The sequence below is a fragment of the Denticeps clupeoides genome, chromosome 7, assembly GCF_900700375.1.
Source record: "Denticeps clupeoides chromosome 7, fDenClu1.1, whole genome shotgun sequence".
Classification (NCBI taxonomy): Eukaryota; Metazoa; Chordata; class Actinopteri; order Clupeiformes; family Denticipitidae; genus Denticeps; species Denticeps clupeoides.
The window spans coordinates 3,175,729-3,198,244 of NC_041713.1; the positions used below are offsets into that span (position 1 = coordinate 3,175,729).

At 52.3% G+C, this 22,516-nt stretch overlaps 1 protein-coding gene across 7 annotated transcripts in view; it reads right to left on the minus strand.

Annotated features, from left to right (window-relative positions):
* kcnc3a (potassium voltage-gated channel, Shaw-related subfamily, member 3a) overlaps positions 1–20,718 on the minus strand; it is a 44,845-nt gene extending 24,127 nt beyond the window's left edge. For 3 of the 7 annotated variants that reach the window (XR_003750291.1, XM_028986296.1, XM_028986298.1), the window contains exons 1-2: positions 20,498–20,718; positions 14,462–15,169 (exon numbers count right to left, since the gene is read on the minus strand). Coding sequence is in view for 4 of the 7 variants with exons in the window: in XM_028986296.1 (XP_028842129.1) it covers positions 14,462–15,085 (624 nt within the window). In the remaining 3 variants the exon portion in view is untranslated. The remainder of the gene's footprint in view (positions 1–14,461; positions 15,170–20,497) is intronic. The other 4 variants (XR_003750293.1, XM_028986297.1, XR_003750292.1 and 1 more) reach the window with 2 other exon arrangements.
* Positions 20,719–22,516: the final 1,798 nt, after the last annotated feature.

Below are 22,516 nucleotides of genomic sequence, written 5' to 3' on the forward strand. Positions count from 1 at the left end.
AGCCATAACAGGCGCCCGGGGAGCAGTGTGTGGGGACGGTGCCTTGCTCAGTGACACCTCAGTGGCACCTTGGCAGATCGGGATTCGAACCGGCAACCTTCTGATTACGGGGCCGCTTCCTTAACCGCTAGGCCACCACTGGCCCAATGGATGTCCAAAGGTTACCCTAGGGGGTAAATTCTAGTAGTTTATTTTGTGTTGCGTTTGAAAGGAGTCCATTGCCTTCCTGCACGGAATAAATATCCCGAACAGTGTTTAAGCTTGATGGCATAATACAGCGAAAATTCAACCTTAATCAGCACAACCGCGACCGGGGGGCTCCACATCAGCCAGCCATACATCACACTCGGCCGGCGTCACCACGCTACATGGCCGCAGCGTACAGAATAATCATGGAGAATCAATAGCAATCTCCCCACACGTGAGAACGCGAATGATCGGAGCTCACAGCGACTGGAACGCAGATTATTCCGGAACCTGCAGCTGAGTGTTTTTTTTTCACCACAATGATGGAGAAATGAATGACAGCAGGTCAAATGACCTCCAATTTCTGAAGTTCACGTGCACCTCCACCTAAATTCAGAACCTCCCATCTTCCACTCCATCAATAAACTCATCCCGCTGCAGTCCACCAAACAAAATGTACCTCTGATGCGTCCCTGGGCGTGTGATGTATCGACAAGAGGGGTTTAAAACGTCCAGAACGAGGAAGTAGTGCACGTGAGAGCTGTCAATCATGCCTACAGGCTCCTCCTCTTTTCCAACCTCGTTCATCTTGTTTCCACCTGTTCATTTCTGAAAGTCCTGAAGACGTGGATAAGGTGGCATTAGTGAACATGACCCCACCAGGAAAATTTGAGCTCAAGATGGGTATTTATATACAAGAAGACGGCCTCTGATGTTCACATGCGAACGTTCCTCCATCTCTTGCCCTCCTCTCTCTCTCGACTTACACTGACCTATTTCTCATATTTGCCGTATCCTGTCGTTCCGTAACTCTCAGCCCAGATCTGTTTCCATCTATTTAATCATCGCGCCGTCCTCTCATTTCTCCTCTCTTGCGCCAGTTCCCTCCCACCTCCCCGTCTCTAATTACTTCCCTCTTACTTCCTTTCTTTCACTTTTCCGCTCCTTCTTGCCGTTCGTCTGTTCCCTGCCCTGAGCAAACGTTCCCGAACGCAGAAAGCGGCACGTTCTCTAGACGGAGTGAAAAGCGGCGCAGAGCGGAGGCCGGTCGGACGAGGAGCCAGCAGGAGAGGATGAGCCATTTGGACAGCGGATCAAAATACACTATTAACATGAATTATGGTGGAGCGACGAGCGGTCAGAGAGCCGTGATGCAGACCCGACCTGACTGGGAGAACGGGCCACCAAAGTGGAAGAATCGTATTAAAGAGGAACGGGAGGCCGTGATTTACTGTCTCTTTAAAATGATGAAGGGGCGGGGCCAAACTCGACACGAAGCGGAGTGACTTATTGCTTTAATAAAACGGCACGACCCAACACTTCTGCCACCGAGCGTGTTGACAACGATACGGCGGCCCGTGTCGGTATTCGCAGGCAATTCAATTCCAGAACTGGAATGTTTTAGGCACTCAGAAACCTGCGAGGAACGTTCAGCACGATCCGTCCCGACTGGGGAAGAACCGGGGCTAGGTACACAAGAGAGCCTTGGGAAGAACAACATCAGGACCGAATGGAGATTTGGAACGGGATGCGGGAAAAGGGACAGACGGAAAACGAAGAACCGGTCAGGTTCTGCGGCTGCTGTAGCTCCAGGTTCTGGTAGCACAGGACCGTCCTAGAACGAAGACGGAAGGAACAAGATACGCAGAAAGAAGGGGAGCAACATGACTCTCCCCATGATTGTCAATGCGCAAAACACACACAAAACACACACACACACACAAAGGCATATGTTGTTTTCATTCAAGTAAACAGGCAGTACATCTACTGACCAACAGAACACACACACACACACACACACACAGTGTGACTGCGCTGTAAAGCACAGCAGGACCGACAGATGGCCACAAGGCTGAGTTCGAAGAAACGGGAATAAAAACACGAGGCCGTTTGTACGGAAATCAGCGGGTCATTAACAGTGAGACGCACACGGCAAGTCACACAACACAACATAACACACTATCTCACGAGAACCATCTCGGGAGGACACACCCGGAACGTTTACATCTATTTATGGTTGGAGGTGGGGTTTGAACCTGTGGCTTTGTGGTCCTCTGCTTGGGAGGCGAGTGTGTAACCCGCTAGGCTACCGCCACAGGCTGGTGAAGGTGTGCACACTCACAAAAAATAAAGAACATTCTGGTCGTGACCTGTCAAGCACGGACCCCACAAGACCTCTGAAGGTATCTGCTGTGGTTCCTCATACCTGCTGTCCCACGGATGCTAGGTTGGACTGAGGTATGGACAATTTGGAGAAGAATGATATCGGGACAGGATGACGATGTGGAACGGGACACCGGAAAAGCAGGATGACGTGCCTCCGCAGAGGACCGGCCACGTTTTTGCATTGCGACTCATCGGACCAGGAGACCTTCTTGATTCATGGTCCAGTTCTGAAGCCCGCTCTGACCGGTCCACAGCTATGCGACCAGAAAAGAAACTTTGTAGAAGTGAAGTGAAGTGATTGTCACATGTGATACACAGCAGCACAGCACACGGTGCACACAGTGAAATTTGTCCTCTGCATTTAACCCATCACCCTGAGTGAGCAGTGGGCGGCCATGACAGGCGCCCGGGGAGCAGTGTGTGGGGACGGTGCTTTGCTCAGTGGCACCTCAGTGGCACCTTGGCGGATCGGGATTTGAACCGGTGACCTTCTGATTATGGGGCCGCTTCCTTAACCGCTAGCCGGCATCGAGCAGTTAGAGCCCCCCAGGAGCCACAGAACAGCTTGCGCTGGTTAAGCTGGTTTATCGGCCGCTTTGGCCCCGTCTCTAACATCATTAGGACCCGTGTAGCTACTCAGCAATTACTCGCGTGCGGCCGCTGCATTAATTATGAAAGGGCCGCCGTCCTCGGCGCCGATTCCTCCGGGCTTTCGGAGGGGTTTCCATCTAAAGCCACCGCTCCCACAGGCCTGCGCTCCACCTCCACCAACACTCCAGGAGCCTGTAGGTTGTGACACATGCCGATAACGCACCCTATCTGGGCCGGCCAGCTTCTACCGCACAGCATCATGGGTACGCAGCATTGCAACGAGAAGAAAATAAAAAAAGAATCAGCACAAAAAGGAATCAATAGGGTCGTTCGGAACGGGAAAGCGATCGGACCGTGGCTGCTCGGCCTGGAACCAAAGAGAGAACCGAGATGCTTCAACTCCACGTGTGTCCTACTTAGCTGGCTGGCTGTACGGTAAATCTGAGCGTAGCCAGGAAAACAGGAAACAGGAATGTTCCGGGGGGGGGGGGGGGGGGGGGGGGGGGGGGGGGGGGGGGGGGGGGGGCGGGAGGCGCTCCCCGGCCGATCGTTTCATCTGCCAGGCAAGCGTATTTGTGACACGGCGAAAGAGGAGGAGGAGGAGGTGGGGGGTGGGAGGTAGGAGAGGAAGAAGAGGGGCGAGAGGAGATTCACGCTAATGTATTGCCTGGAGCTCCCTCCTCCCTCCCTCCCTCTCTCCCTCCTTTTACTGCACCATAATGACACGGACCAATGGGCACCCAAGGTGGTACGGGGAGGTGGAGGGAGGGGCTGCAGTCCCAGATTTCCATCGCGGAGACCATTCAACGCTCCACTTGCGTGCAGAAATGCAGCCTGCGGGGGGAAACCGTGGTGCGTTTCGCACCGCTTTCTTCCTTTTCGCATCCCAGAATGCCGCTGTGCGCCGGAGCACCTCCCTCTGCAGGGGGATGCAGCCGGAGCCGGCGGTGCAGGGGTGGGGGGGTGGGGGGGGGCGTAGGCAGGAGTCAAATTAAAGCCGAGAGGAGAGATGAGTGAAGGGGACGAGGCTGCCGAGTGTCCGAGAGAAGGAGAGGCGGGGCATGACTCCTAAGTCAGCTGACTGCTGTATCTCTGTGGTGATTGGCTCAGAGCAGCATGGGTTTTTTTTTTTTTCTTTGCCAAACCGGAGACTCGATGCAGTAATTCATGTGCTGCAGTCTTCGAGGAAATGTAAGAGTGGAAGATGAAGCAGGAGTCATAACGACACGGCGTTAACGGCAAAACACTTCATGTGATGCATCACCCCTACACGCCGCACTGAGTGAGGGTGCTAGAACAGGGATGGGATAATTCACAGGCTAATAACTTGTCTGAGATCAGTATTTTGTCTGATGGCAGTATGCATTGGGAGTAGGTTAAAGGAAGAAAGGCTGATCCCAGAACAGTAGTCATGGAATATGGCTCAAGCGATGATGGGATCAGCTCTACTAGTTCCCTGGCCATTTCAACCCCACCCCCTCTATCCATTTTGCTTCTCTTGCTCTCTTTCCCTCTGTCTCTCTCTTGGCTGGAGAACATATATCAGGCCACTTTACCATCGGCCCAAGAATGGACATAAAAGCCCTGTCACACAAAGGACCAAGACCATTAGTCCACGCCATACAAAACAGGAGCTAAATTTTGCAGCAGACAAACACAAAACGCAGAAAGCGCATCACAACATGCATGTTCCTGGAAGTGCCTCGCTGGACGCCCCCCTCCGAAGAAAAAGGCCAGAACATTTTCGGATTAATCAGCATGAATGTTTGATGAAAACACCCCGCGTCCACATCCTGCCGTTTGTTACATAATGGCCTTGTAATAAAACTGCCTCGTTTTATGAAATGTAACCTTTTAAAATGTGATGAGGATCCGGTGAGGGCTCTATACGAGCTGCTGCCACTGCTGCGTCCATGATCTTCATGCCACCATGAAGATCACTGTATCAGCTGCTTTAATCAAATGGATTTTTGGTGTTTTTTAAAGTTCTTTAAAGACGAGACATTCCTAAAGGGACATTTTCAAAGTGGCAAGAAACCTAATTTGTTCCCATTGTATGAAATAATTATTTTCAGAAAACTTGTGTCTTGGAAGAATTAATAAGTCCTCCTCTGTCCAGAAATACAGTGCCGTGCATTTTTAAATGTCATGTGACTGTTTGTGACCCAAATATGCATTTCTTTTTTCTTAATCAACTGAAATAGCGCCACATTCGAGAGTCAAAACGTTTTTTGCAATATTTTTTTGCCTCATTGACAATTTTTCATTGGACACATTTGGGAAAAGTTGGGAATGAATACCTTCATTAATGGAATTCATGTGACTGTGGCAAAAGCACTCCAGACACCCATTCCACGTACATTAATGAAAAGGTGAACACCATGTGCAAATATTTCTCCAGGCCGAGGTGGGATCTGTCCATATATGTACACACGAGTGTGTGTGTGTGTGTGTGTGTGTGTATGCCGTTACATCTACGCTGTTGCATTACCCAGGAATCTGCAGAGATTTTAATGCATTCATTCACTGCAGGAGAGTAGCTGATCGGGCAGTCCGTCTCCGAGACGCTGCATATGTTTAGATAATGCACGAGGCGCTAGACACAACAGTGTGAATTATTAAATGAAAATCATAAATCTCCCGGCCCACGTAGACACGGTACAGTACAAGTAAATAAAGTATCTACGGTATGCCTTCGGTTGTTTCGGATGCACTATTCAGCAAGTCATGAGTTCTCAGAGCCCATCAGTACTGGGAGCTTTCAGCTTTGCCGCAAATAAATGGCATTTAGCAGCACTCACGTTTTGCTGAGCACTATTACTTGAAAAGCAGCATATCTTGCTTTTTGTGCTGAGTGTTTGCAGAAGGAAAGATGCATTCTTGTCGCTGTTAACTCTGCCTACATGCGGCTGCAGTAGCGCTGCAGTAAAACCGCCCTCATCAGGAAGCAGCGAACCGTCCAGCAGTGCAGAGATGGTGGCCCTGAACATCCAGCAGCGTAACCACCACCTGATCCAGACTCCACACGGACGTGCTCAGAGTCGAAAAACGCCCACGTTCTGTCCGGAATGTTCCAGACATTCACTTAAACAGCAGAATCCGAAATGCTGTTGCGTCGCTGTCAAATTCCTGTAGTTCAAATTCGTCCTTAAAACTGCTCGATTTAAAAAGAACATTCCTGCGAATGTAGAGACCAGGAAAGTTCACCCAGTTAAACCTGAACTGTTTGGATCTTTGTTAACACGTACTCATGAATAATTTTACAAAGCAAGCTGAATGACTGGCTCAGCAGGCGTGGAGTAAAAGACTTGGCTCACACCGACATTATCAAAAATCATAAATTACATTATCAAGGACATTCATTGCAAGGAAATGAAACAAGTCAGAACACATTGTTTTTAAATATAGTTTAAACTATAATTCAGTTTTAGAAGCTAGATAATTTACATCAATTACCTTGATTCTAGTAGCTCTTTTCTCCTGTCTTTTTTTTTTTTTTTTTTTTTTTTTTGCTTAAGCTATAAAACATATGAAAAATAAGTCCTTAACTCATCCGAACAGAAATCGATGGATGGATGATGGATCATAAGCGACACCAGGACAATAACTTGTGCATTAACTGTGGGCCAGCGACGCCAAGGCCTGCTTCAGATGTGCCGCATTCGGCCCCGGGGCCGGACTTTGACGGGTCTACTTTAGATAATGCATTAGCTGGTAAAGCCCACAGTATGAATAATGAAATGAGGAGTATAAATCTCCCGTTCAGGTGACAGCTGGTGACAGTGCATGCCTGTGAGAGGGGACCCTGGGACGTTTCTGGGTTCTAGACCCTTCGTGCCTGGAGGCCGCAGAACGTCCGGGGTCGTTATCTGGCTCACGTGCAACCGGCATACAGCAGGGGGAGTAAATCTGCTCCCTCCTCCCCTTATCACTCCATCCTCATCTTTAGGTTACAGCACTTTTTTTTTTCTCCCACAATGCCCCTCTCCCCTGCAGTGCACCCCCCCCCCCCCACCCCCCCTCGTTCTCCCACTGGACCAGAAAATGCTTAGCTATGGTCATGCTCTCCCGTTCCTCCATCAGCTCTGGTGACAGAGTGCCGCTCTGCCCCGTGCTCCATCTCTGCCTCACGCCAGCCTTCAGAACATTTACATTCGCGGCGTTGATCCGGCGAGAACCTGCGCTCGGAAATAAACGCCGGAGATGCAAACTCGGGGCCTGACTTTGTGAGCTGAGACAGACAGACACACTGCAGCAAAAGTGTAGGGCGGACAAGCATAGTCCAATGACACCGCGGCGAGTGGACGCTCCTCTGGCCCATTAAACAGCGACACTGACGTGAACACACACACACGCATACACACACACACACACACCGAGCGTTTTTTGCCGGACTCTGCATCCCTGTTGCCACATCGGCTGCGGTTACAGTTTCACACCAACGCCAGGGTCCCTGCGTTCGTCTCACCCCCCTCTCCGGTTTGCTGCAGTGTTCCAGTCATCATTTTTTTTTTTGTGCTCACACGCACACACCGGGCGGATTCAGAGGACGAACGCGTTTCGGAAGTCACCTCGATGCGCGGCGGCAGGGCAGCTGTGCCGGCCTCTGCTTTTTAAACCGCCGGCTCGCTAGCTCGCTCTCTCTCTCTCTCTCTCTCTCTCTCTGTCTGCCCGTCTCAGATTAGTTATTCTGGCCCTGTGCAGGAATGAAGTCTTGTGGGACCAGCGCTGTGGAGGAAGAGGGGTAATGAGATAAAAAAATATAAAATATAAAAAAAGAAAAACAACAGAGTGAACTTGTGAGAACGACGTCTCATGCTGAAAATATCAAATTCTGATGGAAGATGAGCCTCTGTTAGGTACATGACCTCTGAACTCAATAATAATTGCCTTGGAAAAACATAGAAAATACGTATGCATGGTGTATTCATCATGAACGCCAGTGAGGAAATTACCAATATACTTGAAATAGCAATAAGTTCATTTATGCATATAATAGAGTTAATAGATTCTGTCATTATTTTCAATGTATTCTATATTTTTGAGTTGTTGGTGTTTTAATTTTAGCCTGACCTTTTTGCTTAGGTGGCCTTTGTGTGGTCTGTGTTTTTCATGCAGTCTTTAGGAGACCACAAGATATAAAATCGAAATGAATTGTATGTTCAAGGTGCCGTCTATTTCCCGCACACGTATCAGACATGATCCATAGTTTGCAAAAACTGGCTCTTTGTTAGCTATTGTTAGCAAGACAGGAAAAAATGGACAGAAGACAGCCATATTGCATTATGAGACTGAATTCTGACCTCATGGGACGATCCAGATGGATTTTCCAACTGGGAACTCAGAAATCCAGACTTACGAGTTCATATGAAGTGAAGTGATTGTCATGTGTGATACACAGCAGCACAGCACACGGTGCACAATGTGAAATTTGTCTTCTGCATTTATCCCATCACCCTGAGTGAGCAGTGGGCAGCCATGACCGGTGCACGGGGAGCAGTGTGTGGGGACGGTGCTTTGCTCAGTGACACCTCGGTGGTACCATGGCGGGTCGGGATTCGAACCGGCAACCTTCTGATTACAGGGCCGCTTCTTTAACCGCTAGGCCACCACTGCCCCTTATGGAGTCCACCATAAGTTATTTTCATTGCCTGGCATCTAGTGGTGCTTCCTGGTATGACATGTAACACTGATAAGCCGTTTTTACCGTAAGTATGGGTTCATCATTTGCTATAATGCATACAGAAGCATACAAGAGAGTGGATAGATATTTTTTAAGCCTTTAAAGAACACAGAGTTTGAGTCTGAGTCATGTAGGAGCATCTAACTGGTCACTTCATTGCACCAGACCGGAAGAAGGACATCCATAGGGAGCACTGAGTTTCCCCCTCACCCCCACAGTTCAAGGTCACAAGGAAAAAATATTTGAATGGTTGCACCAGGCAACACAGTCACTATGCACCGCGTGTGATGCAAAAAGCTCCGGTCCGCAGATGATAAAGAGAAGACCGGGGGCCTTTAACCCGTCCACTCCACCAAGTCTGGTTGTGAGACACAAATGAAAAGATAAACGGATCTCGAACATGATATGGGCTCAGCGGAGCACCAATGGGAGATGCTCTCCACCATCTGAATTAGCTTCATCACTCAGATGCTGGTTTCATTCAAGCCAACCAATGATCTGAATGGATGAATGGAGGGATCTCCCAGGGGTCCACCTCCAGACAGCCGCAGAAGTGTGTGTTGAGGGTTTTGTTGCTGTTCTGGTCTGTTCTGTTCTGTTTTTAGACCACTGTTCATCTTGCTTTCTCAAGGGAACGACAAGAAAGCACAGAGGAAGACCAGCAGTGTGTGTGTGTGTGTGTGTGTGTGTGTGTGTGTGTGTGTGTGTTTTGGTCATTGATTCATGTAATCCGTCACTCAGAAGCCAGGATCAACAAACCATCTGTTTTGTCGCACCGCGTGTATCTCAACGACTAACAATGTGATCAATGTTTCAAAAAGGTTTAATAAGCGGGACATGGACAGCAGGACTGGGCAGAGGACCGCTCTCACCGTCCACTGGTCCACCACCCTGCGAGAGGAGATGAAAGACCTGGTTTTAACAGGATCCTGGCTGAAAGCGGCGCGGCCGACCCCTGACGGGGCCCCATGTGAACGCGTGGCTCGAGCGAGACCCCCCTTCGCGTGGCCCCGCTCCTCCACCGCAGTGCGTGCAATACCTAAGCGTGGTGAGCAGCAGCCCCAAAAAAAAAAAAAAACCCGCGAAAGGGCGAATCAGCGCGGCGGCGTGTGGCGCGGGCTCCGGCTCTCTCCGGCACGCCGGGTTGAAGGCGGAGAGGCGGGTTACAGGTTGGCTGCGGAGGGTGATGCCTGCGCCTGTGTGCAGCCGTGGTCCCCTTCCCCCATTACGGTTCTATATTTAGAGCAGGAGGGATGGCGGCAGGGACCAAGGCGCCGAGGAAGAGGAGGGAAGAGGCGTGTGCAGAGCCACGCGCAAACCGGAGGAGAAACCAGCACGGCCCTGGTGCAAAGCTGGCGCGCTTGGTCACCGTGTGCTGCTGGTTCTGCTGGTCATTGTTTGTGACCCTGCTGGTTGGAGGCCGTTACATCATTTGCCTTTTAAATATACATACGGTACATCTGATATATTCTTTTATGGCTCTTTCTTCTTTCTTAAACATTGTAAAAAACTGTAACTCATTTGCACACCTTCACCCTACCAGTTACACATATTTTATGTCAAAGACGTAAAAGTGTAATACTTGGTTATGTTTGCAATATTTGCATATTGGTTCACTGTTTTACTTGCAACATTTGCAATACTGTGGTCTGTAGCAGTTGCAGAAAGCATTTCACAGCACATCATACCGTGTATGACTGTGTATGTGACAAATAAAATTTGAATTTGAATTTGAATATCCTCGTTACAGTTGTGGCCTGGATGTTACTGCGGTAATTTCACGTAGACGTAGCCTGAATATAAAGTGCCGTGCAAAGGTGTCAATGTTTTCTCATCTTCCCAATAGTAACAGTTGATAGATCAGGAAGGGACTACGCGAAAGTGTGCACAGCAACTAGTGATTAAAAAGTGAAAGTGATTGTCATTGTGAGCCACCGCAGCACAGCAGGGGGTGACACGGTGAAACGTGTCCTCTGCTTTTAACCATCACCCTTGGTGAGCAGTGGGCGGCCATGAATGGCGCCCGGGGAGCAGCGCGTGGGGACGGTGGCGCCTCGGTGGTACTTTGGCGGCTCAGGGTTTGAACCGGCGACCGTCCGATTACGGGTCCGCGTCCCACCGCCCCACTGAAATGTAGCGATGCACTAGAAGAACTCTTCCCAACTCTGCAGACTAATGAATGATCTCCTCAAAAGTCTACAGATGGAGAACTGCTCAGAGGACAACAGGAGAACAGGGTCTCTTTCTCTATGTGCATGATGTCATCGCTTCAAGAAATGAAGGAAATTCTATGATAATTTTTGTTACATTAACAAACATTTCTGCAGTTTGGTTTTCGCAGGTTTGCATTGGGGCTCCGTTGAAGAAAATGTACTTGTTACGTCTGTGCTATTAAAGATAGAGAGACAGAGACTTCCTGTTTCGTGGAGGCCATCACTACCCAGCATGCCCTGCGGGACAGGTTAAACATAGTTGTGCGTTGGGTAGTGCTGTGAGGTTGCATGCAGGTGTTTCTAGCACTACGTTAAACGTCACCCCAATGACCCTGGGCCATCTAGACAACGTTCCCTCAACACCCCTGCAATGTCCTTGGGACATTTGTAGAACTTTTTTTTTTTTTTTTAGGTAATTAGTTGTCTAATCTATTGAGAAGTTGAAATGGAGGATCTGACCCAAATTCTATTCTGTTTTCTGTAAAATAAAATGAAAAATGCTCTTTTACAGCGTGCAGCATGTGGTATTTTTGGACACTGGTCTTGATGGGGACCAGTAGAAGCAGCACACGCGCAGGCCCCGGCCCTGACACAGTTTTAAAGCGCCGCGTTCTGACGCGCGAGGATATTTTCGGCGTCGCCGTCCGCCCCTCGCTGACAATAATTAGTCAAGCCCACGCACCAGGCGCAGCTCACTTTCACTACTACACACCCCGGGCTGCTGCTGCTGCTGCTGCACGAGCCCCCGCCCCACGCGGAAACAAACCAGGCGACCAGACCTGGTCCTGGGGGTCCTCCGGCTGAAAACCGGCTTTCGTGGCAGATGCAGCATGCTTTTATTCTGCTGCCTTCGGACATGTGCATGTAGAAAATACACCTGATGTACATTTACGCCATGTACCAGACGCCCTCATACACAGCGACTTACAACCAGTAGTTACAGGGACAGTCCCCCCCCCCTGGAGACTGCTCAGGGACACGATGGTAGTAAGTGGGGTTCATAGGCGAGTTCTCACAGTTTTTGGGCGGTAGTAGTCCAGTCCAGGTTCGAACCCCACTTACTGGCCCTGTCGTGTCCCTGAGCAAGACACTTGAGACCGTCCCTGTAACTACCAATTGTAAGTCGCTCTGGATGGTCACATTGTGCCATTGTGTTTGAAATGAAATGCCACTTTTCCAGAGCTCCACGGGCCGTTGTAATGGGATAATAAGACCCGACTACGACCTAAACAAACTAGGTGAGAGTCGGAACGGGTTTCGGAACGGGTCCACCAGAACCTAACAACTACAGAATCAGAGATGATCTTATAGCGTTTTTGGATCAAGTGGTGGCTCTGATGTTCAGTTCTATTCAGTGAACAGTCCTCAGTAGAAAGTAAATTGATTTGACATAAATGAAGCTAATGCGCATATTACCATCATCCACCCATCGATCTCCCATCTTCTGTGTCTCTTATGTTGTTTTAATGCTCATTTTGTTATTGCTTGGACTGAAGTCTGCTAAATTTTTCTATATATATATATGTATTGTCATTTGTGGGAAATAAGAACTTATATCGTTTATTTAGAGTTGCCCACTTGCCCAACCGAGCATGGCGCCGTTCTGCAAGCCACCGGCTGCTCGCCCCGTGGCTTATTTAGGTCTCGGCGTCACGTCGGGGCGGACGCACACCTGCCCGGCTGTCGTACACTCGGACAAGACCTTGTCTCGAGGCCCTGGCTGCCGTAAGCACTTTGCTCACACGAGCCCGTGACGGCCGAGTCACATGGGCCAGCGACTCGTTTATAAATGTCTTGATTCTAGGGCACCAGTCGGTGACCGAGTTACCACATCCTGCGCGAGATGCTCAGCCCGCGGGGTTTCGGCGCAGGTTACTGTGGGTTCCTGGTCCACCTCGACCGGACGGGCCCGGTCCAATCAGGTGCTTGAAGGGTGCTGTAACAGTAAAAAGGCCGCCCCCTGGACCTACCAAAAAGTCTGAAGGTCATGCCCCAGATGGCCGGTACGTTAGATAACGTTTTCAGAACGTAAGAACAACTTATATATAGCACGATGTTTAACCGAATGGCGGTTAAAGATAAACTACAACTCTCTCCCTGACTGCGCATGCGTGCGTCACATTTTCCCCAGAATGGCGGGAGTGACGGGTTTTATTAATACGTCACAAACATCCTTCTCACATCTTAACACAGAAATACAGACAAATCTCATCATGCACGTAAACAGCAGAAATAAAAAAAAAAATCTAAAATCTGCGATTCTAGTAACAATCCTACAGGATGCCGCCTCGGTCTTAATAACCGGTCATGACACGTCCTTCCCCCCATCCGTCCAATCAATGGCCAGAATCGCGCGGCAGGTCCCAAACAAATAAACGCCTGTGCGGCCCCTCCTCCCAGCCATGCATGCGGCGGCGGCGGCGGCGGCGGCTCCTCTCCAGCGCCGCAGTGCTGCGCCTCGCCGAGGGGACCCGGGGACACACGGTGACCAGAGGCTCGAAGCGCCCGGTCACTGTGGTGTGAAAAAGGGGGGCGTGGTCGTGACGGGTTGACGATAAAAGCGGAAAAGGGCGTGAGAGCACACACACACACACACACACACACACACACACGTCGGCCCGACGACGATCTTGACCTCTACCGATCTCGCCACAGGTCCAGGGGAATTGAAATCTCGGAACATCTTCCACGGGTTCTTCTCCGCTGGCGGCCGCTGTCCGCGGTGCTGAATCCGGCCACGTTCCGTTTCGTTCCCGTTTCGTTCGTCTGTAGAACATCTACCTGCTGGAACCTTCTTCTTAATTCTCCAGATGCGTCAACTCGGCCGGAGTTTTCGCGGTATTTCTGCACAAAACAAATCCCCGCAGCCTTCCTTCCTTCCTTCGTGTGTGTGTGTGTGTGTGTGTGTTTCCACTGTGAATGTCGCATTGAAGCCTTTATTAAAACGGTGTCTGTTTTGCAGCGACACTTTTCCTTTGGTGAGATATAACGCGACGTGGAATCGATACGGCCGATATCGTTATTCATTTCCCGGCCAGGATCCTGCGGCACCGGACACCGCGCGGAATCGATACGGTACCGGTACCGAATTAATCAGGTGCGGGCAGGAAGACACGGAGCGCGGCGCAGCGCACCGGGCCTGCGGCCAAGGATGCGTGTGCGTGTGTGTGAGTGTGTGTGTGTGTGTGTGTGTGTGTGTGTGCGCGCATTCTGCAAAATAATGATCAGTCAGGGCATTTGACCGGAAAAGTCACGTGACGGGCGGCACTTTAATCTACGGAGGGACCTCTCGGGACGAGGCCGGGCTTCCTCCCGGTGTCCTCCGATTGGTCGGCAGAGACGGAACCAGTCGAACCGGCGAACTTTTTTTTTTTATTATCTTTTTTGTCACGTGGTCACCTGACCCCCCCCCCTCCCCACCCCCACCCCCCACGCGAGCGATACCGATGCGGCAAGTCCGCGTCCGGACGCGAACACGCAGTCGAGGGGGTGACATTAACAACGACACGCATCATATTCATATATAACACCCCGCTGGTGGAGGGGACGCTGCGGCGCTGGCGGGGAGGGGGGTGCGACAGAAAGTTGTCGCATCGCGCTCGGGACGGTCGCGCCCACTCACCCGCGCGTACTTGGACGAGTAGGGGTCCTCGAACAGGTTCCAGATGTACGGCTGCCACACGCTCCACCAGCTCGGCTTGCGGCCGTCCTCCTGCAGGCACAGGCGCTTCAGGTCGCCGTCGGCGCCGCCCGTCAGCGCCGGGTCGTCCTCCGGCGGGTCCGGCTCGGGGGTCTCGAAGCTGTCCAGCGCCTCCTCGGCGTCGCGGTGCTGGCGGTAGTTCATCCAGCAGCACGCCTCCACGTCCGTCTCGTCGATGCCCCAGAAGGCGAGCTCCTCCTCGAACAGCGGGCCGCACACGTCGTTGGGGCAGTGCAGCTTGCCGGTGCGGTAGTAGTTGAGGATGAAGGCGAAGGTGTTGGGGTGGCGGTCGAAGAAGAACTCGTCGGACTTGGGGTCGTAGTCGAAGTTACTGAAGGCGTCCGGCTCGGTGAGCCACGACAGGCGCGTGCCCGGCAGCGTCTTCAGGGTGCTGCGGTACGTCTCGTGCCGGATCCCCCCGCAGTTGATCACGATCTTCTCGCTGTCTGACGGACAAGTCATGTCTGCGCTGGAACATGCTTTGCTGGACGACTTGTTCCCACCCTTGCGCCCTTTGAAAGTGGAGACACACACCGAACTGAGCATAGGGGGAGCGGGGGGAGGGAGAGGAGGAGAGAGAACGGCGAGGGGAGGAGGAGGAGGAGGAGGAGGAAGAGGAGGAGGAGGAGTCTGCGGAGAGAAGAGGGGAGAGAAAGGAGACGGTTAGGAGATGGTTTCCCTGCTGCAGAGCGCACCGTCCCTACATGCTGCTGGTCACCAGCTCCGACCAGCGAGCGAAACACACGACCATGTTCATGTCCGTTCATGCGTTCCATCACTCCATCATTCCATCAGTTCTTTTTTAATGGACGTCGAGGACGCGTGATCTTTTTTTTTTTTTTTTTTTCTGACAATGCGCAGAACCCGGGGGAACCCTGCAGCTCCGGTCCGGGCTTTTCTCCGCACCCCGGCGCGCCAAGAACCGGCGCGGCCTCGGGACCGGAGTCGGGAACGAGGACGAAGGCGTCCCCCGGACGGCACTAGAGACGCTTCCTCCCGAAATACCGGCCCTAAACCGTCCCGACCTGGCAACACTGGCCATGAGGTTCCTGTTAATGCAGCAAAGACACCATGACATTTACACATTCAGCCCTTATCCAGAGCGACTTACAATCAGTAGATACAGGGACAGTCCCCCCCTGGGGACACTCAGGGTTAAGTGTCTTGCTCAGGGACACGATGGTAGCAAGTGGGGTTTGAACCTGGGTCTTCTGGTTCATAGGCGATTGTGTTACCCACTAGGCCACCCATGAAACGTGTCCTCTGCTTTTAACCATCGTGACGGTACGGGACGGTAGCCTGATCAAGCCGGACCTCAGTTTCTCCTCAACGGTTCCGCAAGGAGTCCGCTTATTTTTCACAACCTCAGGTGTGTGTGGCCACTCAGGACCTTTATTTCATGCTTAAAGGCACATTTAAAGCCGACTTACAGAGAAATGCATCCTGCAGGGGGCAGTACCGAGTGGTTAATAACCCAGAAGTACCAGGTTCAAAGCCCACCTACTGCCATCGAGACCCTGGTGGTCTCCTGGGGGACCTTCCCTGTCCGGTAAATGCTGTAGACGTGCAACGGGCGGGTGAAGACGGACGAGGTCGTGACAGCGCGTGCGGCACTTTATAACCCGTGGCTGCCCGCTCGAGAGGACATCGTGTTCGTCTCGTCCTTGTCTGTTCAGGACGCGGGCAGGGATGAGCGTCTCCACCGGTGGCAGCTATGGCAGAACGTTTCATAGAGATTAAGTGAGAATTCCAATTCAAATTCAAATTTTATTTGTCACATACATAGTCATACAAGGTATGATATGGTTGTAGTAGCCTAGCGGGTAACACACTCGCCTATTAACCAGAAGACCCAGGTTCAAATCCCACTTCCTACCATCGTGTCCCTGAGCAGGACACTTAACCCTGAGTGTCTCCAGGGGGGGGACTGTCCCTGTAACTACTGATTGTAAGTCGCTCTGGATAAGGGCATCTGGTAAATGCTGTAAATGTAAATGTAAATATGCAGTGAGATGCTTTGGCGGCCGCTACACAGCACAGTTTTGCCAATTTTGCAAGTATACAATGAACCGATAAGCAAACATAACCAAATATTACACTTTTATGTCTTTGAGGTGAAGACGGTGAAGAGTTGTTTCCGACGGCACCTTCAGGCCTTCTGAAAATGTCCCCAAATCCAAAACGAGTGCGGCGTAGGAACAGAAGGTGCTAACCGAGTCCATGTTCAACGGTGTGCAGAAACGAGCCTTGGATGATCACGAACCGGCGAAGAAACGCAGTCTGAGGTACAGTAATCAGCCCAAGGGCGCACGTTGTCCTGGGCCGAGTAATGAGAACGTGGTTCTGGACACACACACACACACACACACACACACACACACACACACACACACACACACGCGCGTTTAGACGCAGTCGTCTACTAATTAGCGTGGTGGGATGAGCACGGCCCGCTCCACCGCCGATCTGCTGAGCTCCACAAAATGGCCAAGGAAAGACCGCAGGCCCTCGACGCGCGGCCGCTTTCCGCCGTCGCCACCCCCCCCGCCAGCAGCTCCGGTGCAGCACCACTGCATGCGGTGCTTTTAGTACAGCGTGTGTGTGAGAGTGTGTGTGTGTGTGTGTGTGTGTGTGTGTGTGTGTGTGTGTTTTATGCCAGCAGCATTCACCTGCTCTCTCTGGAAAAGTGAATTTTTTTTTTTTACTGCAGGACCCCCCCCCCTCCCCACAGCATCACCGTCTACTGATGTCCATTTCATCACGTCCTCCTCCTCCTCCTCCTCCTCTCTCTCTCTTCTCTCGCTCCCTGCTTTCAGTTCAGCCTCTCTCAGCATTTCTCCCTCCCTCCATCTCTCCATCTCCCCTCTCCTCCAGAAGCCCCGGGACGCAGCTTCATCAACTCAGGTCCCGGCGAAGAGGGGGGACGCAGGAGGCGACCGGGAGGAGGTGAGTTGGTGGGTTGGGGGGGGTCTTCACTCTTTTTTTTTAAAAAGTGTCCCGGTGTCCCCGCTGGAGTCGCGGAGTTCAGCTGGTTCAGCGCGTGCGAGAGAGAGAGAGAGAGAGAGAGAGAGAGAGAGAGAGTAGGGGAGGGGGGCGTCACCGTTTCAGCACCTCGGACAGCGCTGACGTCACGAACACCCCACACGGCGGGGCGCAGCGCGTTTCCGTGGGACGCTGCACAAAAGCACCCGAACGGCGGGAAGGTCACGTGAGTTAAAGAAGCGACGCGACATGAAACGCGCGTTTTTATACTTTTTATTCTGTCTTTTATTTTCAGCAGTGGCGAGATGTGGGGGGCGAAAGTGCTGAGCTTCGCCCCAGGTCAGCAGGGTTGGGGGGGGGGGGGGTAGGTCAGTAGTAGAAGTGAAGAGGGATCGGAACGGAACGTCATGAAGGTGGAGGAAGGGACGCGACGAGACGGACGGGCTCCACCCACCGCTTCGGTCCCCCCTGGTCCGGCTCGCAGGAGACACCTAGAGGCCGCAGGCAGGAACTGACGACCTCGAAATACTGCAGTCCCCCCCCCCCACCCCCTCCGCCAGCATCACCAGCAGCTCCGACCCCCCCCCCCCAGAAACTGGACCTCAACCTCCGGTGCGGTGAGTAAGTGTGCGTTGAACCACCGATCCTGTTGCAGGGTGCAGATGTCTGATGACCATGCAGGTGACTACACACACACACACACACACACACACACACACACACACGCAAGCTCAATTTTTGCAGTGCTGAGAGAATTCACGCAGAGCTGCAGCTCCAACAGGTGAGGAGAGAGGAGAGCGGGGACGAAGCCTCCAGAAACCGGCCCCGTCCAGGACGGGGGCACCGCAGTCGCGGACGTAGGAACGTTCCTCCTTCGGCTCAGCTCTAATCTCTCGTTGAAACCTTATTAATAAAGCTGCCCTTTCTGGTTAATTACATCCCTTTATAGTCCTCCGCCGAGCACTCTGGGAACGGGGACAGCGAGAGGGACGGAGAGAGACGGAGATAATTGTGTTGAGCCGAATCACACGTGAACCTGATGAAAAGTATTCTTAGCAAAAGGGAATGGAGACGAGCGCAGGATGGAGAGAGAGAGAGGGAGGGAGGGAAAAAAAAAAACCTGTTGCCACAGGGCGTGCCACAAGGCCCAGCACCCAGACCCCTCTTGATCATCGGCGGGGCGCGTCATAACATCTTCCTTCAAGCCCAGACGAGACTACAAACCTGGCCGGACATGAGATCTGGTCACATATGTCAACATATAAAGTGAAGTGATTGTCACATGTGATACACAGCACACGGTGCACATAGTGAAATTTGTCCTCTGCATTTAACCCATCACCCTGAGTGAGCAGTGGGCAGCCATGACAGGCGCCCGGGGAGCAGTGTCAGGGGACGGTGCTTTGCTCAGTGGCACCTCAGTGGTACCTTGGCGGATTGGGATTCGAACCGGCAACCTCCTGATTACGGGGCCGCTTCCTTAACCACTAGGCCACCCCTGCCCTGCGAACAATATGCGAACCATTAAACACCGAATATTGCAGTAATTGGGGCGTACTTGGGGCGTAATTGGGGCGGTTCGGCGTTTGAAACGCGACTCTAATTTAAGAAGCTGATGAACAGTTCTGGTGGGTGTGGCCAAGCCCGGCGCTCCCCGTCTTTCCCGCCGGATCACCCCCACGTACTCCGCACGGACCGCCAGCTATGTCAGGCCTGTAGCCCCCGGATCAATGATCAAGGCTTCTCTGTGCACGGCATGTGCAGTATTGATTATTACGTCACGATGTATGCGCTGTTGTCACCGTTCATGGACGTCACCTGCTTCAGCATCATCTGTCCTGAAATGCGATCGTCTCCGGCAGTAATGTACGGACGGACTGAAGCCTTTTTCAATCGTATTAACGTTACATTTGCGCAGACGCTTGGATTGCAAAGTGACCAGAGAGCATGAAAAAGGACAGAGGCGGGGGGGGGAGACAAGGGTGAAGAACCTCCAAAGATGGAAAAAAAAAGTTCATTTAAATGAATGATACAAAGATGAAGCAGGGAGAGGAGAGGAGAGGAGAGGAGAGGAGAGGAGAGGAGAGGAGAGGAGAGGAGAGGAGAGGAGAGGAGAGGAGAGGAGAGGTACAGACGGAACAAATTCTCTAGGGGTAAAAGTCCTCAAAAGGCATTTTTTCAACTTGAAAGAGTTCAGCGAGTCCTTCTGTGCATCAGAAGGGCAAATTCTAGGTTACTCAGCAAAAGTGGACAAAGGAAGCGACACCAGCATCAAGCGACCACTGAACGTATATATATATATATATATATATATATCACAAAACATAACCCGAAGATGACCTGAAGACAAATATCACGGCCATCTACCCTCTCTAGCACCATCCAGGCACAGCAGCAGCATGCTGAGGAGCTGGGGCTGGGGTGAGTGGAGCTTCGGCCGCGAACCTGGACCGACGTTAATGTCCCAGGAGGGGACGCGGGCCGACTCCTCAGCAGCAGGTGGCGACACGCCGCTCTCGCCTCGCTGGTACCATGTCGAGCGGTGCATTGGAAGACCAGACTTGGCAAATTGCGAACACTTTCCTTTAATTTGCCTGCCGATATTTGGTAAAATCCCGCACCGGTCCGAATACGGGCCGGACGCCCGTCTTCCACGACACCGGTCTGGGCGTGGCTCTGGCCGTCGTCATGTCGTGGCTTCTGGGTCCAAGCCCGGTCGCGTTATCTGGGCGTGTTAATTGAACAATTTCACGCCCTCCGCCGTCGGCCTTGCCTGGTCCCCCTGGTCTCCCTGGTCCCCCTGGTCCATCGCCCACCACTGTACCGGACCTGGAATCGCCTCGTCGTGACGTGGTGAGGACCGCGTCCGCACAATTTCCCCCCCCCCGCGACCGGCACACGCTGTACACACCGATCATTTGCACACCCGCTGTACACAGACATTTACTACGGGAATCACGTGGGACGCTCACTCACCAGTGGGAGTGGGAATTTGGACCGTGTGCGTGTGCTGAGGTTCGGCGGTTCGGGGTCCCCTGGTCCGGAGGTGAGGAGCTATAACCGCCGTCCCCCCCCCTCTTTTTTCGTCCGGGCGCTGGCGGTCGGTGGTCGCGGCAAAATCGACTGCCCGTGGGGGGGTGGGGTTGGGAGGTGTGGTGTGTTTTTATCGGTGAAAAACACTCAGAGGAAGAAGAAGAAGAAGAAAGAAAGAAAGAAAGAAAGAAAGAAAAAAAAAACGACCGAGAAGTGAAAACCGAAAACGCGCGAAGAAAACGGGTGTGTGGGGTCGGGGGGGGACGGGGACGCGAAAGTTAAATTCTCCAGACGGGTCCGTGGAGTAACAGGCTACTGGTGCGCATCTCCCAGCCGCGTCCCCTTCCAGCCACTCCCGCCACCCCCCGCCCCGACGCTCTTTAAAGGGACAGGGGGACCTCGGCGTCCCCGGGACCGCCCCGCGGACCCCACCCAGATAACCCGCGCACCCCGCTTCTTTTTTTCTTTTTTTTTTACAGGGGAGACGGAACGTGACGTGAGAAAATTTCCCGCGAAATTCGTCCAACGGCGCGCCATTGCAGCCTCACGGCGCGACAGACGCTCTCGTGTTCGACGACGACGATGGAGACGATTCCGTTCGTCACTAGAACGAGAGTGAACTCAGGATTGTGCGCTTTTTAACACTCACTTCGTAATAAAAAGGCGCCGGAGTGTGTGTGGTGTGCACATGAGCGCCATGTAAACCTGTTCGACTTCGTGTCGCCACCTCCCTTCGTCCCCACTGACCTTGTGCCTGTCATTCCGGGGTTATTTTACGCTCCCAGATCTGGCAACCCCGACCCCACCCTGTGTCGGTGCGCGCGGCGACGCCGCTGTCGCGCAGAATGCGGTTCTGACCGAATGACACAGAAACCGCGACAAAATGGAACCAGGGCGAAGCTTAAAATGAACCCGAGCACATTAGTGGACGGCGAGGAAACATTTGGGGTGACGGACGCCACCCCCTTTTCTCTCCCCGTCGCGCGTCATCGCTGTCCACAAGACGGACCGAGACTGCTGCATTATTCAGCATTAAACGAAGTCCAGGACACCTCCAGGACGCCACATCCATTTACATCATTTACCAGGCGCCCTTATCCAGAGTGACTTACAATCAGTAGTTACAGGGACAGTCCCCCCCTGGGGACACTCGGGGTTAAGTGTCTTGCTCAGGGACACGATGGTAGTAAGTAGGGTTTGAACCTGGGTTTCTCCAGAAAGAAGAACACGTCCAGAAGGGCTGCTGGATGCACAGAAGACGAACCAACAGCTACCGTGCTGGACAATTTAACCCCCTGGTGTCAAAGGCCATGATCATAACCTTGGGGACGCCCAGTTATGCCCCATATTGAGACGTCTGAAAGACGTCACAACAGTGTCACGTTCTGTGTGCGCAGCGGGTAGAGCACAAAGTCCCGGCAAGACACTTAACCCTGAGTGTCTCCAGGGGGGGACCGTCCCTCTCACTACTCATTGTAAGGCGCTCTCCATAAGGGGACTGAATATATTATTTTAGAGCAGTGGACCATAATCAAAATCGAAAAGATTAAGTTGATCTCTTGTGTTTCGCCAAAGCAGTGTTGACAGACGTGTTATCAGATCACACAAAAAATTGATTTTTTTAGACAAGCCATTTCCCCCAAAATATCAACCTAAAATCATCCCAATCTGGCAACGCTCAGTGCACAGTCCTGTCTCCTCCCTTCCTCCTTCATTCCCATTCATGGCATCTGCTGGAGACTTGAATTGGAATTGGGGACTTGGGCATTGTGGACGTCCCCAACACGCGCTGGTCTTCCTTCGGGGTTAAAACTAGAGACACGCGCTGGCACTGCTGGGTGTTGAAGTGCATCCGCGGGGCCATTCTTCACCTCTCTCTGGCTTGTTGCTGAAGGGGGGGGGGGGGGGGGGGGGGGGGGGTGAGGGTTGAGAAGGAGCAGGTGGACGGAAAAGAGGAGACCA